General features: G+C 40.3%; 1 protein-coding gene across 1 annotated transcript in view; it reads left to right on the forward strand.

The window, feature by feature from the left end:
* STARD13 (StAR related lipid transfer domain containing 13) overlaps positions 1 to 17,082 on the forward strand; it is a gene marked incomplete at its 5' end in the record, with an annotated part of 310,017 nt that overhangs the window by 124,209 nt on the left and 168,726 nt on the right. Inside the window, one exon of the mRNA XM_082046428.1 lies at positions 12,647 to 12,680. Coding sequence (XP_081902554.1) covers positions 12,647 to 12,680 — 34 coding nt within the window. The remainder of the gene's footprint in view (positions 1 to 12,646; positions 12,681 to 17,082) is intronic.

The following is a 17,082-nucleotide window of genomic DNA, read 5'->3' on the forward strand; positions in this document are numbered from 1 at the left end:
AGTTTATTCTTGTTGGACCTGTCTTTCAGTTCATATAAATCAGACCTACCTTGATTTAAGACCAGCTGAAGCAATGGTGTTTTTCATGAAATCAGTGCTTCTCAAAAGATGAGTAGTGCCTTGAATCTAACTGTAAAAACAAATTTCGAGCAATGGCCATTTACTTGAATTATGAAATGGAAAACAAAGAAGGATGATATTTGTCACAGAACAACAGATATGCAAGGTGATAGAAAAATCTTCATTAATTCTGTCACCATTAAGTTGTAGTCCATGATAAGCATGTGAGCGTATAAAAATTGTGGGAAAATATTGTCATAAACGTTAGGCCATGCTATGAAATATTTTGTCTTGTTTTAATTGTCTGAAAATTGCCCAATACCACTTTTTTTTAAATTATATAATCTTAAATTCGCTTCCAAGACTGCACTGAGCTGCCCAGAACAGCAAAACGCTGACAAGTTTGTGGAGCTTTCCACTAAAGGATCCTTGAATATTTTTAGGAAGGTCATAGTGTTCAGCTACATTAAAAAAAAAAAAAAAAAAAAAAAAAGATAAATGAAAGGTTTATCTGCATTGCAGAGAAGCATAAAATCAGTTCATCATATGGGAGCATAAGGTATGGAGATAGTTCTGTGAATATATTTGTTTTGGCTGTCCTTGACAGCTGAGAAATAATACATGCCAATTTTTAAACCCCTCTGTGGGAGTACAGTTATTTTATCCTATTTCAAGAAGTAAATTATGTCTTTTTTTTGCTTTAAAATAGCTTGAGTCAGTAGTACATATACTTCAATGAATTTGAAGCTGTTTTAGGCTATGCAGGAATGTGTATGTGTGCATGTGTGTGTGAGAACGACTGAGTGAGAGAGAGAAGGAGAGAATTTGATCCCTGACAAATCTCTGCTCTCTTCTGTTGCAAGAGAAGGATGCGTGGAGGCAGCTAAGTATCTCTTAATTGTTTTTGTCCATAATTTTAGACATTATATGATGCAGAAAAGTCAAGGTGTTAGTTTTTCTGTACAGACATTTTATGATATCTGTATGTTGAAATTATAAATGATAAAATATGGTTATGGTTGTGGATACCCTAACATGTTTTACTTCTGGGTTTCAGTTAGGCTTTGGACATATATACTAACAGTGATAGAGATGCAGAAGTTAGAGACCAAAGCAATCAAGGGTTTGGTGTGGACAGCAGTAATCCAAGTGTCACTGTAGGAGTGGAGATGCCCACGACTAGCTGGAGAACATCCATCCCTTCGTTCAGTCAGTGCTGCACTGACTTGCTGGAGGTCACAGACTAAACCAGCAGCACCTTCAGGATATGGGCACACAGATTTCTGCTCTCTCAGAACCTCAGCAATTTCTGAAGGGAAAAAATTAGAAGGGTGGGTGAATCAGAAGCACATATATACATATGTATATGTGTGTGTGTATATGCTTATTTGGGGAGGGGAAGAGGGGGTGGCTATGGTTCATGCAGTATATATGTGTGGTTGTGAAGAGTTCCACCTTCAGTCTCTCCAGGCTGAGTTGAGTCAAATGTGGCCCAGAACCAGAGTTAGTGTATAAAAATAGTTTGGTTTAAGTATATGCTTAACCAGAATTCCTGGTTTAATAATTTCAAACCATACACTTGTTTTGGTCCTTTGCTGCATTACAGCCCTCATGTCCTTAGTGCATATATGTGTAAGGGGTTCTCAGCTCCCAACTTAACAGAAATTCACCCAACTTTTCTTACCATGGGCATACTGTCCTGTGTAGTGTCTGCAGGTAAGGCAGAGGTAAGGCAAATGACTGGGAGTGCAGAACTTTGAAGTTGTTTAGGTGTTTACACAGTAGTTCTCTGAATTGCACCCGAGCATTTGCTGACAGCAGAAGAGACGGTGAATTCCACTGCAAAGGGAAATGTATACTTTTCTATGAAAATATTAACGTTGCAACCATCATACAGATTCATTGTCCTTTATTTATATGGGTTGAGGGGGTTATTTTGAACATAATTTGATACACAATAGTTAAGTGTTCAGGTATTTTTATGGGCTACGCTAGGATTTGCAATAGAGTGGTCATTTCTGAAGTCTCGCAGGAGTTTACTGTGAGGTGGTGAAGTAGATGGCATTGCCTTACCTGATGCTGATGATACTGAAAGACATTATGTTCTTCCTGAGAAAGCGAGAGCTATTAAACCTCCCAAAGGGAAAGATTGTCTTTTGCATGGGAGAAGGTGGCATGGGAAAGATTTTTCTTTAAATGTGACATAAAAGCAAACTGGTAAAAAAAGGCAAATCCACACAGGCAGTCAGAGAAAACTGATCAGAAACTGAAAAGGTTTTACAGCAGGTTTTCAATAATGAAATGTTACATGAAGTTGAAAATTATATTATAAAGTAATTGCAACATACAAACCAATGAGCATCTCTGCATCTCCTAAGGGCATCAGACTTTGCTGAGACACTAGAAGATGCAGAAATGCTGCATAACGTTTCCCCACACAGGTTCTCAGGAAGAATGCTTCTGCTATGCACAATTTCTGTAATTTTCTTTTTTTTTTTTTTTTCCCATAAAGACCTTTATTCTTCAATTTTTGCTGCCTTGTCTTTCACTGAAAACTGACCACTAAACAAACCTCTTTTTTTTTTTTTTTTATTATTCCTCAAAAGGCATAAAATGTGGACCAAGTCTTTAACCATTTGCTAATACATCAGTTGACTGGGAAAAGTGCTTTTTTGGTTGAGGTAACATTCCAACGATTAGTTTTATTCACTGTGAAGGAGAATACCTGATATCAATTTAGAGCCTTGCCATCACAAAACGTTTCTGTGGACACTCGATAGTGAAAACAAACAAACTGCTGCTAATGACAGTCTGAAGTTCATTCCCAGATGAGTTAAAATAACAGTGCAGCTCTAGCCAGAGCTCACCAGGCTTGGTTTTTGTGTTCTGCCACGGATTACTGCTAGCTGCTGTTTGCTTTACAAGTCACTCATTTCCCATGGCAGGATAACACAGTCCCCAGTTCATGCCTCTCTTTGTTGTTGTGTGACCTCTTGTACCTTTTCCACTTCATTTTATCTTTAAAATAGATACAGCACTTCTTTCTACTCAAGAGGGTAAAAGTGATAGCAATGTGTGACTCACCGTAGTGTTTCAGGATTGTAAAAAACAGGGACTGCTCTCGTTTCTCACTATTGTCCATCTCGATTTGGCAGTCATCGCTCTTCTTTTTGTATTTCTTTCTCCCACCTCTGCCCCAGCACATTTCCACCTGACCCCCACACGTATATTGTGACAATTACCTTATCTCCAGTTTTTATTCATGTCTTTGTTTATACAGAAGCATAGCCAGTTATTTTAATGCAGGACTGCACATTAATTGCTATTTGCACAGTTCTAAGCTTGCTGATGTTGATGCTGCAGAGTCGAGAGTTCAAAATGACTAAGAGCTCCTGGGACTTGCCAAATATAAAAGCATCATAAAGAGGACATTTTTTTCTTTCTAACAGAAACAAATTTGCTGAAACATGGCAGAACTGTATCCTGCAAGGAAGTGATTGCAGAGGGGCAGAGATTGTGAATTGGGCAGGATGAACTGAACATTTGGGACATCACATAGACCAAACTTGGGTGTATGTTCCTTAGACAGTTCCCTTGGCTAAATTCACAAGATTGCCTTCAACTGCTTTTCTCCTGACTGTGCAAGAACACGATACTGAAATGTCACGTTAGATTTTAATTATATTTTAAAATACCAACTACTCTGAAAGCCTATTTAAAAGCAGAAAAAGTGTGAAGTAGTATGGAGAGTTTGTATAAGTGAAAGAGAGGGGGGTACATCACCATGTTTTCCTGGGTGGGACCAGACCAGTTTAGCTGCTTTGGTCACCCTGGAGGGATGAGGGGCATCTGTTTCTGCAGTGGAATGCCTGTATTCTGTCTCGCAGGTACATCCAGTTGGCCATAAAGTGGAAAATAGTGACAACAGGTAAGCTGTTCTCACAGCTTGCTTTGGTTAGAACATGAACTTCACAATCTCTGAAAATTTAAGAAAATGACCATGGATATGCTACAGCAAAGTAATGTTCTGGCCTTTTAAGTATCTACATTTCTGAAAAATATTTGAATTTTAACTAATCAGAGCTATTCCCTGAATTAATTTTAGTGGCCTTCAGAATAGCAGATACCATAAAATCTTGGAAGGTAAAGAAGGTATCTAACCTTGTGATACTTTGCAATCCTTTTTTTTTTTTTTTTTGTGGTTCCAAATTGGTAGAAATAGTTTTTCTGTTCTGTGAAATATTTTGCCAGTTTGTGAATTTTCTTTATCTGGTTCAAGATCACAGGCCAAGACCAGGTAAAAATGATTTGTGAATCTCTTATATAATGTAGCATAGTTAGTTAAATTTTAAAGTAAACACATTTTAAACACACATACATGAGATGTTTTGTCACTGAAAGCTATAAAAATTAAAAAATTCAACAATGCCAATAATCTGCTTTTTGTATTTGATAATTTGTTTTCTCTGCTGAAAAATTGTGTCAATTGAATTTTTAAATACAAAAAAAAGTGTGGAAAAAATCCTTGATAATTGCAAGGAGCTCCAGCTAACCTCTTGTACTGATTCTGGTATTGTTTGTTGTCATCCTTCTGTGGGACTTGTGGATCAGTTGCAAACTGCAGAAACATCTTGTTTCCCAAATGTGAATGGTGGTATATGAGCATACCTGCATATGTCGTAAGGCAGAGGCAGCAAATAAGAGGTTCTTCTCAGTACAGAGGATTTTTGCTACTCATTACACAATAGAAGAAGTTTCATGGTCAAATTTCAGCTACTTGGACGGGCGCCAAATTTAGGAGACCAAATAGTTAGCTCTTCGGGGCTGCTGCTTCAAACTGCCTGTGACATTTGCAATGTCAGTCATATGTCCTGTGAGGGATGGAGGTTAAAATCCACCTGCGCGGATCACTGTGGAATAGCAAATAGTGTCATGTTATCCCATAAAGAAAATCATGGGAGAAGCAAAGGTAACGCAGAATGGTGATAGCAAAACCCCTGATGTTACAGAGTATTGAACAAAGCGCTCACATCAGAGCAACCTGTCGGGCAGAGGAAATGATAGCTGGAACAGAGGTTTCATGCCAAAAACAACAAATTAAACAGCACAATCTTTTGGGGGGGATAAAGTTAACGTTTAGTTTACCATTTGTTGAGATGAGTGCCAGTGCTGGTGGAAGATGAATAGACATGACCAGCTGAACCACAGGGGTGAATGGCATCTTCGAATTTGATGGCAAAGTGAGCAAATGGACTGATTTAATACTGTAAAAAATACCACAGAGGCACACCCAAATGCTCACTGTGGGTGGATGCTCCTCATGTCTTGGAACTGAACCCTCCTCAATAAAAAATTGAGTATAAGAACCAGTGCCATAGTTCTTTGACATTTTAAAATCCTATTAGCAGCTGCTGGAAGTAAAAATCTCCCTGGTCTGTTAATACAATACATTTTTAAAGTCTGATAAGTTACAGTTCCTAACATGCATGTTCCTTTACCATTAGTCTTTAAGCTCGTTTTCTTCTGATTACACTTTGAACATTGTTGAAATGGTTTTCATTGTTAAAGACTTTCTTATCACCTGCTCCACTTACTATAAACCTTTTCTGTAATGAGTCATTCAAAAGTTTTCACCGTAAATTACTTTTCAGCCAGTTTTCTATTTGATCAAAGCTTTCAAAACTACAGCAACATGAAATGTCACATTACTTTCTGGACTTCTATCAAGAGTACATGGACAGAAAAGATACAGATTTGTAGCAAACAAGAAAATTATTGAATAATTTTTTCTATGTCAGTTGTTTTCAAACCAGCACTGATCTTGGTGTAAAATTTGAAAGAAATATTTAGAATAAAGTAAAATACATTTAAAAAACAAGCCTTATTTTACTAACTAAAACACTAAACTAGGGAAAATAATTTTCAAATGTTCATTAAATGTTCTTTAAAGCAGTGCACAATGATTAAATATGCTTTAATATCTGTAGACAATATTTACAGTATTTCATCTTTTTAGAATACATCTCAGCATATTAATTCTAGGGTTTTCAAAAGACATTTCCAGTCCTTTGAATTCTTCTGGATGCTTGAATCCCTTAGGCTTATTTTAGAAATATCATAATAAAATATTAGATTTCAGTTTTCTTTGCCGAGGATTAAAAGGTTCTATATGCTAAATCCTCAGAGAAGCCAGGAAAAAAGACAATTTATATGATTTTGCCAGTTTAAAGCAAAGAAATAAATTAGAATCCCTAAATTAGACTTTCTCCATGTCAGCTACAGAGAAATCCAGTTTATTTTATTTACATTCTTTTCTTGACAGCCCCTTGAAACTTCACATAGTTCTCAGGAAAATGAGATGACGTGTCAAAGGTACAAAATGTCTGTGGAAACACCATGTCTGCGTTGCTTCTACAGAACTGAACTTGTTTATGACTCATTAGGTTTGTTTTTGGTAACGCTCTGGTGCGCAGGTTAGATAACAGCAAATGTCTCAGCGAGATATGCTAGAAAAGGGAGGAAGCCTTAGAAATCCTTTCAAGTTGCATCAAGTTTTATACATGTTCATTTATAAAACTGGCCAAATCTCTGCTTTGCAGGTTTGCAGATTTGCAGGTACATGTACCCATTAATTTCAAGTAAGCTGATACATACTTGGACTACATGTCTATTTTTGCAGTAACTGGAACAATATTAATTATTTTTTACATATTTGTAGAGCTTCAGAAATACAGAACATTATTATATTTGAGAATACCTGAAGTAACTATCTGTCACTATGACAGCTGTGCTATAAACTAACATAGGGAAAACAGTTTTAACATTAAATTGTTTAGGATAGGTGTGTGCAAGACAGAGTTCTGAGGGACCCTGCAGAGCAGACAGAGCACACTGGTTCTCTGCAGCTCTTGGCCCTGGCTCTCCACTGGGATCTTTGTGGTCTCCTAGTGTCCTGTGACTCAATTATTATTTTGAGTATGGGATCTTTTGCACCCATGGTGGAGTGAAAGCTGTACTGCAAGCCGCGAGGTGGGGGTTTAGGGAATGGACATGTGCTGCACACCATGGAGTCCAGCCTGAGGAGGTGATTAAGGGCGCAAAGGATCCAGAGATGTTGCTGGAGGATTCTGCAGGGTGACAAGAAGCAGAGTCTACTTCCATTCTGCTATTTGGGAGTGGTCTCCAATCTCTTGAACTATGCTAATGTTTAATTTGTAAATAGTTAATTGAAGCAGCTGAAAACAGAGCTAAGAGTGACCCAGCAGTTACACAGTGTGGATGATCAAGGGCTCATGATGCACCCTGGGCTTTGGATCCAGCAAGGGTACTCTGTCCAGTCCAGTAACAAATACCTCTGCTGAAGCTAACCTTTGCATGAGCAACAAGATGGCCTTGATCAGTGTTCTGTGTATTCTTAACATCTTACACTGGTTTAGGATACGATGACAAGAACAGCAGCAGAACATTGATTTCTCAACAAAGTTCACTTATTCCAAGCATAAAAGAGTCTAGAAAAGGAAAGCTGGATCCAAGTTTCCGCAGATGTGCATGAGCAAGTGAACTTGCTTGACTGCAGAGTAGGGATCTACTATGTTTCTTCATTTCTTTGACCCCCATCAGTCACAAATAGTTTGCAGCTTCAACGGAAGAAATTGAATTTCCTCTTATCCCTACTTTCTAACCTAGCAAGGAGGCCAATGTGCTTTGATGCAGTGAATGAGGCTGAATCCCATCCAACGAAGAAGATCTGTCATCCATGCCCCAAGTGACTTCTCCAATAACGCTAGGGCTGTATATTAAACTTGGTCTCCAAGAACACCTCTGCAGTGGCTGTATTTTAAAGGAAAAATATGAATCCTGTTGTCAGCCTTTGAAGACACAACATGAGCAGTTAAATCCAGCAAAGGTTTCAAGCCTGAACCGAAGATCAGTGCCAAGTCCCTGAGAGAAATCAGATTTCTGACACAGCGGTCTCAGCAGTGTTTTCTACAGGGTAACTTCAATACTGCCATTATTTTCAGCTGACTAACGCTCTCTAGGGAACTTGCAAGTGTAATCCAGACTGAAGATCTCATTGCTGGGGCTGGGCAACTTCAAGTTAAGGCTGACATTGCTCACTGTCATAATATTGGTTCTCCTTTTGGGTTGTAGAATTTTATTTTGAAGTAGTAATTAAGATTTTCTTTCCTTCTCTCAACGTCTTTCTGAAAGGATCTAATAAACCTGCTAATCAGATGATTGAGTTTTGCATGTGCATTGCTGGTTTCCTCCTTTAGAACTGTCTATATGTCACTTTAATTAAAGCCTAGCAGATTATTAAATCAGTAGAATGAAGAACCAACAGGATTTTCAGTCTTTATACTTTGCAGGACCTTTTCCAGCTCAGTACTTTCCTTCCGTTTCAGTTAAACAGTAAATTGTACAGATTTCTTCTTCTTTTCTCTGAAGGAAGTGTTGTGTTTCAGAGTGGTGCTGCTGGTTGCTCACCACAGAACATGCACTTGAAGAATCCAAAGCCATGTTTAATAACAGCAGATGTCAAGTAGTCCTGTCAAAATGCCAGGGTTTATTTGATAGCAGTGATATTTTTAGTACCACATCTATGTTGAATAAATTTTCTGGCTTTTTATTAAACATCCAAAAGAGTTATTTGCATGCTGGACAGGTAATACTAATTACTTTTTTTTTTTTTGAGAGTGTGATATCCTGAGAGTGAATGATTACACTTTGATGGGTATTCTGAAATATCAGCGGCAGATTTGGGTATATTTGAAATTAGAGCATAAAATAGCTAATAGGAGTTGATGGGGAAGAGGGAAGCAAAATACATGGATATGGAATGATCTTTTTCTTTTAAATGGTGTGTGATATTGTGGGGTTGGCTGGCATTGCAGAATCCCTGTGCTGTTGCAAATTGAAATAGTTTTGAAGTTGTTCAAGTCAACCATTTCATATTCATCTTCTGTGTCAAAAAAAAAGCTTTTATGTGACAATAAGCTTACTGGGACATTATTAAATCATTTAATCCAGTTGTTTGATGAGTTCCATGCCCTGATCACTTATAACCATGAAAGATTATGTATACATCAGAGAAACAATTTTTTGATGAGTGTGTTTATTTTGCTTGTTGAATTTATAATGCTGTTGTTTTGCTACTACCTTCACTTCCACTTAATCCAGGGAGTTCATTTGAGTAATTTGTTTCCACATGGAATGCCTTTCAGGAAAACCTTTCAAGTTCTTTATAGATGCTCTACATTCACTTCCCTTCCTCCTCCCTGTCAGTAGATCCACAGCCTTTCTTCTTTCCTTTACTCTGTGCCCCAAATACACCTTTTCACAGACATGGCTCTGTAAGTGAAGAGTGACTAATGGGATCATTCACAGGCTTAAAGGTCTCCCTGGTTTTAGGTATCTGTTGAACAAATATGTTATTTTCATATTGCTCTATGGGATTCAGATTCATTTTTAACAAGTTCTCTGGGCATCTTGTTCATCTATACAGGATCCATAAATTTAATACTGTGGACTTGGAGGCTATGTTTTTCAGACAATATAGATATAGTCCAGGTACCAGACCCTCACCCAAAGCTAAGTGACAATGGCTGTCCCCACTGCTGGGGCCACACTTCCCGGTAGCTGCCTTGCTCTGAGCAGGGCTCTTCAGAGCAGTTCCTAACAAAGCCAGAGCTTCTGAGTCAGATGGACAAACCTGGGTATGGTGCTGCAGCCTCATCAATGGCCATTGTTTATTTAGCAGTGTAGATGAGCTCTCTGGGCTTCACTTGAAATCATCCCCTGAACGGGCTGCACCACTGCTGAGAGTGGACTTGCCTGATCCACAAGATTGACTCATCCTGCTCTGATGATAAAGCACAGGGTAGTGCCAAACAGGCAGCCTTCTTGGGGACCTTTCTCATGTAGGTGAACGTGGGATGGCCCCACTGAGACATGGGACTGCTGAGTGGGGAGAAATGGACACAGCATCTAATAAATTTCTGGTGTCTGCATGGTGGTTTCCATGCTTCAGCAAGTAAAACATGGTTACATCAGCAGAGTGTATTTGTCTTTAGCTTCTGTTTGACACTTCCACTTGCAAAATTGCTACAGCTGGAGTTCCAAGCAAATGATTTCTTTATTATTCCTAGCAGCAGGTGCTGCAACAGCCTTTTGGCTAGAGTTGTGCTCTCTTGGTCCATGGTTCCTACATATTTGATTAGATGGTGCCATGCTGCTCAGATGGGATGCTAGACCTCCAATAAATGTGTTTTGTTATACAGTCCATTATATAGTGCATCATCATTATTATTTCCATAAATCAGTTTTAGCTGGCAGCTTTCTGTTGCCACTTGGAATTGTTCCAGTAACAATTTTCATCCTTTTTGCATGGCATCCTAAAAAGAATTTGGAAGTTAACACAGCCTGAGTTTGGTTTTATAATAGCTGGTGCCCTTCAGGCTGTGCTAGAACACAGAAACCAGCTATCCAAGCAGGACTGACATATTTATTTTGATTCACATATGGTTTATGTATTCTTTCAAAATGTCTTATCCCAAGATTCAGTATGGCAATATAGGCACCTGCCTCCAGGGTGCTTATGCCAGAATCATGATGCTAAATATCAGGTGCCTGTCACAGCAGGGTGCTTGAGAACAATGCAGCTCACTGCACAGTGGAGGGACAGAATGATGCTCCTCACTCAGAACAGTGACCCAAAACCCCTGCCTGTTGCGGTAGGACCTGCCTGTCCCTTGCCAATCAATACAGCATGTGTCTGGATTTCCCATTCCTCTATGGAAGTGAGATGCTTCTGCTAGAGCCCTCTCCTGAGGGCTCAGTGCTGAGTCTTTAAGTGATGCTGCTGGAGAAATTTTGGCTTGTAGTGCTGTAGTTTTGCTCCTTACTCTTTGCAGAATAGGCCAGTGTATAAATCTTGGCAAATAAGTTGAATTTCCTCTTCAGCCAGGTGGGAGTCAGAAGCACGTTCTCCCTTTCTAGGTTGCAGAAGACCTGGGGGGAGATAAATCCTCCAGCTCTAAGAACAAGAGCAGAAGGTTACGGCACGAGGGTCTGTGCAGGTACCACAGAGCCTGGCACTGGTGGCCCCTCACTGGGGAAGGGGGCTCAGCTCCAGTCTCCCTAAGCTTTTCACGATCTCTGAGCTAAAAATCAAAAGGGAGCTGGGATGAAATCTTTCCAAACCAATTCAGTTCAGGCAAGCACGCAGCAGTGTGCAGGAGCCGGAACTGGCCTCCACTCGGAGCTAAAGCCAAGCTACAAATTGTCATTAATAAAACCTGATTTGGACTCAGCCATTTGTTATTTTCCCATCTAGAAGTGAGCACCTCACTTGGTGTCTGCTAGCTAAAGACAGGTTAACTGCAGCTGCTGCTCAGGCTGACTTTCAAATGGAGCAAGAGGCTTTTGTACAATGAAATTGCCTGACAGAAGGGAAAAAAACTGTAGCCTGGCTGTGCTTTTCCTATTATTGAGAGATGCTTAACCAATTCAGTTCAGTGCTTAGAGGAGGAGTTTTCCAATATCTCAGTGAAATTCTTCACTAAGTAAAATGTAAATAAAAATCATGTTTTATAGATAGATTCCTATCAAGGCTGCAGAGGCAATATTGACTGAGGAGATAACGGAGTACTTGGTGCATTTGATAGAAAGGCTCAGATGGTTGTCCATATGGGGACAAGTGGGTAACAAGAACAGGGAATGTGTCACTGCAAGGCGCGGGAGTGGCTGCCTTCTCAGATGGCTGCAGACTGGGCACTTCACACCTCTGAGTTCACTGGTGACTGGAGGGATCAGCTCAGCCTTCTGTTTAATTAAAAAAAAAAAAGGTGCTTTTCACCCGCTATGGTAGTTTCATTTGCAGGCCTGCATTGCTGGGAGAGTTGATGGGCCTATCACATGAAAGGAGAATGGGTGATATGCATTTAATCTCTGGCAACAACCTTCTGATTTGGGTACTGGAAGCTATTAAAGAGGAAAATAAGGGACCAAGAGGTACATCCAAGTATGGTGTTAGTGGTAGCACTTTCAGTTATGATGGCAGACCAGATGCAGGGAGATTAAAACTATGAAGAACACAACAAGTCAGTTTGGCCACATTCCTCAGACAGAGGGACCCTCTCCTGGTCACAGATGAATAAGCACCATCATTCTGAGCTGCTGCAGCCACAGTGTCCTCCATTTCCCAGCTCTTGGTACAGCTGCCCACACATCTTGCTGTCATCCTGCTTGCTCCCTGAGACCCACCAGCACCATAAGACACTTTCAGGGATGTTCCAGTGTGCTGGATCTCATGTGTCCTTGCAGCACATGCTCTGCTTGTGCCAGAGACTGCTCCTAAGCTCAGTCCCTGCAAGGTAAGTGAACTGGTTTGGGAACGGGCAACAGGCCCGTTTTGTTAGGAAACAAAACTAGGCATTCCCCATGATTCCTATTGACGAGCTCTGGCTTTTATACCCTGTGTGAGGTGGTGATGGTGATTAAGAATGACACATATTGTCATCCTTAAGTGTCAAACTGATTTGAAGGAAAAAATTTATAATCATTAAACAAAATTTATTTCTTACAGGTGCTGTTTCAGAGGCTGTGTAAGGAAGAAGCAGGTAAGACACTGCATTACTTTCTCAAAAGTTTTTTGTTGTAGACATGCATGCATTGATGGAGATCGCACAAGAACCTCTGCTATTCTGAGTTTTAGTTATTTAGTGCAGTTGCTATTATCACTTCCATGCTGTTACTCATGACATAGTGGTGTAGGACTTACGTGCTCCTTAGAAAAGCGGGTAATTCAGCAACTTTTGACTTACACCTTGCAATGTGAGTTTTGAAATAACAGATAAAACCAAGTATTTGTTATTGGTGTCAGAGTGGGACTCAAGGTGTTGCCGTGGCGCTGGCGGGTGTAGGTGAGGCACAGTGAGGTGTTCCTGAGTGTGTTTTCTGGCTCAGGACTCTCATACCCTCCAAGGCTGCTGAAGAGGCTCATTACAGAGGCACATTGTCCAAAGAATTTAATTCCCTCCCCGCCCAGGCCTCGTCCCCAGTGGCAGAATCACAGTGACCGAATCACTCTTTAGCCTGAGGTCACTAGCCTGTTAATACCATTGTCAATGTTAACAGCATTGGTGAGTTTGACTATTCTGGGGAAATTATTTAATTACAACCGATGTTCTGCAAGGTACCAAGGTCAGAGCAGGAATGGATATCCTGAGCCCCACGTACATTTGCATCCCAGGAGCTAAGGAAAGGTTTGGATAGACAGATATATACACAGAGATCCTGATTCAGCAAGATACTTAACACGCAATTAAACCCGTATTTGACAAAACCAATTCATTGCAACAGGGAGCAAGCAACTGTTTGGATGATTTGCTTAATTGAGGGTAAATGTCCTTATTAAATTGTAATGAAGCACAATTAAGAAATACAGAGAAAATAGACTGCTTCCCAGAACAGGGGTTTCTGGAATTTAGTAACAGCCCCACAGTTTTGCAGGAAAAAAAAATGCCCCCAAAGTCTAAGTGAATCCTCATTCCCACAAAAGCCTTTGCCAACTAGAAATATTTCCGTCATAAAACAACTGACCTCTGGAGTCACCCATTACTGACTGCTTTTTTTCTTTTGTTAGTCAATATGTATGCAGTGTCTGTCAGTTAAAATGAAAACAATTGGATGCCGTTCTTGTAATTATCCCTCTGACCCTAGATGACTTAGAATCTTTTTGTTTGGCCTGAAGGACTAGTTTAAGCCAGTTTGCTAACGCAGAGATTTCTTCCTCCTCAGAGCAGCATCTGTCTCTGCTCTAAATTGCATCCTCGGTTCTTTCCAAGGGCCACCTTAACTCTGTTACAAGCAGATGAATGAAGCCTTTTTGCAGCCAATGTCACTGATTCAATGGCTCTGCTGGCAAACGTGCTGACTTAGCAAAACGCCAGAAGCCCTGGCCTGGAAAACTCAGGTCTCCATCAACAGTTTCACCCTTGTGGTCACCATCAGGTCAACAAAACATGAAGGTGGTTGAGCAAAATACAAGTATTTTCATTCAAGTTCTGAGCACATTAGCTTTTTCTGCTTTATGAGTTGTATGTGTATTTATTTCATGATGATATTTGCCAATGAAACATATGCCTGTGCTTTTCCAAAGCTAAAAAATCCCATCAATTTTGAGACTGATTTAACAATTGGTTTTGTTGTTTCCATTGCTTAGATCAAAACCTCTTGCTTCGTAAAGAAAAGGAAAATGGAGCAATGCCACATAAATTTTCCATAAAACCGATTGTTTTAGCAGTGCTCCAGATTTTCGCTATGATTCATATTTGAATTGGTTTAGTTTTATAATAGCATTAATTTTGTCACAGAAAGACAGATACTGTTTAGCACACATCTTTACAGTAGAACATGATGGTTGAAAGTTTGCAGGTATGAAAGAAGGACAGACACAGGACTCCTGACACAGTTTGGTCACTGAGGTGGAACTTTAGTCAAGGAAATCTGGCGTATGATAGAGCTGGTAATAAATTTATCATTAAAATACTCCTGGCAGAAAATTGAACCATTTTACAGTAAAAAGTTAGCATCCATTAATTTCTATTTCAAATCATTTCTGTAAAATAGTAGGAACGTCTTGACATGAGATGATCTAACAGTTTTCAGAGTGAGAAGTTTTGAGTTTTATTTGGCTTTCAAACTTCTGGCTTTGGAATGTGTTATGTTAAAGCATTTAAAAAATAGAGAAAACATAATTTAAATTTTAAAAATGGCCAAATCTTTGTCTGAGGGACGGGGTTCCTTCCATACTTGCAGTTCCTAAACATTTCTGATATTTTCCCTACTTTCTGAATAAGAATTTTTTTTCTCTTTTGCAATTTGTCACAAGAAGAATGCCTGTGCTGCCCATATTGGCCACGTACAGAACACAGCACTCTTCTGCTCAAGTTCATTTTTCTGCACCACTTTCCTCTTGTGTTATCACTTCTTATTCTTCCTCATTCCCTTTTCTCATTTCTTCTTCTGACCTCTTTCTTGGGAAAAGCTCTCTCAAACTAGAGCTCTTGAGGCCCAAAAGAGTCATTTCCCAGAGCAGTAGTGGGTGGTCATGGGGCAGCACCGGGCCCTCCCCACCATACAGCATCAACTGTTTTGGCTGGAGGAGGCCCCTCTAACCCCATCCCAGCAGGAGCCGGGGGTGCACCGGGCAGCTCAGAGCTGCTGCAGCCGGGAGCTGGGCATCCTGCAGCCCTTTCCCCAGGGCTGGGCTGTCTTTGGCTTCTAGTCATTCTCCATATAAACTGTATTTCTGTGTGAGAGGAGTTAAAAAAAAAAAATCCATGCCCTTTGACTTTTTTTTTTTTTAACAAATAAATGCAATATTTTGAGGCTTCAGTTCCCTGGATTTGCAGTGAGTGCCTCGCAATGTGTTAAGCAGAATACCTGAAATTTGTCTTAAGGAAAGCTGCAGCTGCACAGATGGCTCAGCCACCCTGGGGGAACCTCCTTTGCAGCAGCAGTATTGCTGGCAGTGTTGCTGCATGCTAGCCAGGCCTAGGGTTGTTATTTCCCGAAGTAACCACACTGGTACTGGTGCATGCACTGGCAATAATGATGTTCTGACCATTAAAAAAATTGTGCATTAGGAAAAAATAGCAAATAGTGGTAAGATGTGACTCTGGAGACTCTGGTTTTGTTTGTTTGTTTGTTTTTTGTTTCTTTGGTGTCATGGTTTCTTTGGTTGGTTGGTTTGGTTTTGGCATTGGGTTTGGTTTGGTTTGGTTTGGTTTGGTTTGGTTTTATAACAGTAGCAGTGTGCTGCATGGGCTGGTGGCTTCCTGAGGGTCAGGGACAGACGTGAGAACAGGGTCAGACATGAACCTGAGGACGGGGACACGCTGAAACTGGGGTGGCTTGTCAGCCTGCAGGTCATGCCCAGCTCTGGGTCCCATGGCCAGGCAGGGCTGTGGCTGAGCTGGAGACAAGCCTGGCTGCAGCCTCAAAGGGCTGGGATGGACGGCCCTGGGCTGGGCCCAAGTGGGACTCCAGAAAGACTTGGAAATTTGAATCTCTATATAATTGCATGCTACTAAGTAAATATTAGGAGTTAGAAGTTAGTTGCAAATGTAATGTCACCCACACCCTTTAAGATGTGGTTGACAAAGTGTGAGGGACAGTTGCAACAAGAGACAATGTGCACTTTGGAGTGGAAAAGCTGGTTTTCATGTAGACAGTCTTACCCTTGGTGTGTATGTTAGCAAGTTGTCCTTTGGCTTTGTGTGGAAGCAGTAGACAGGAAGATGATTCATACTTGTGCTCATTGTACATGATGGCATGAATAAGTAAATGTTATGAATATGTAAAAAATTATCCTGTTCTGTGACTTCATCAAGATCTGTGAAAATGCCAGCTTCATACACTGAGCCCTACTTTCTTTCAGAATGAACATGGCTATCCTGGTGGTAACTGTGGCTCCCACCCTTAAACCACATTCCTGCTGTCATCAACAGATGGTGTCATTAATAGGACTGCCCCAGTCCCCTCACTATGCAATAGAGCACTCTGTTCAAAATCATCCATGTCAATGATTTTTTTCTCATATTACCAGGTACATAACACAAAAGCAAATCTGCACCACCTATCTCTATTCTGGACTTGTAACCCAGGACATCCTAATTGCCTGGTGTGGTACTGCAGAGAACACCTTGCTTAGTTGCTCCTCTTGCCATCAGCTTGCTGCTAGGTTTTTAGATAGCACATAACACTATTAAAACCCGGCTGACTGACACTATGCATCCATACTACCTCCTAGTATATCTTTTAGTAAAAATTATTCTGTTCAGCTTGAGCGTTCTAGCTACCTAATGTGTTTTAAAGTTGTCACCACATAGCTAAGGATGACTAACACAGAGCACACTTCATCACGGGCAGGGGAAATGAGCTTTTACTTTGCTGACAAAAAATCTTAAGTCATATTAAAAGCTGACACATTCTCTACTTTAGTTGTATGTATGAAAC

The sequence above is a fragment of the Streptopelia decaocto genome (genome assembly GCF_964273445.1).
Source record: "Streptopelia decaocto genome assembly, chromosome: 1".
Classification (NCBI taxonomy): domain Eukaryota; kingdom Metazoa; phylum Chordata; class Aves; order Columbiformes; family Columbidae; genus Streptopelia; species Streptopelia decaocto.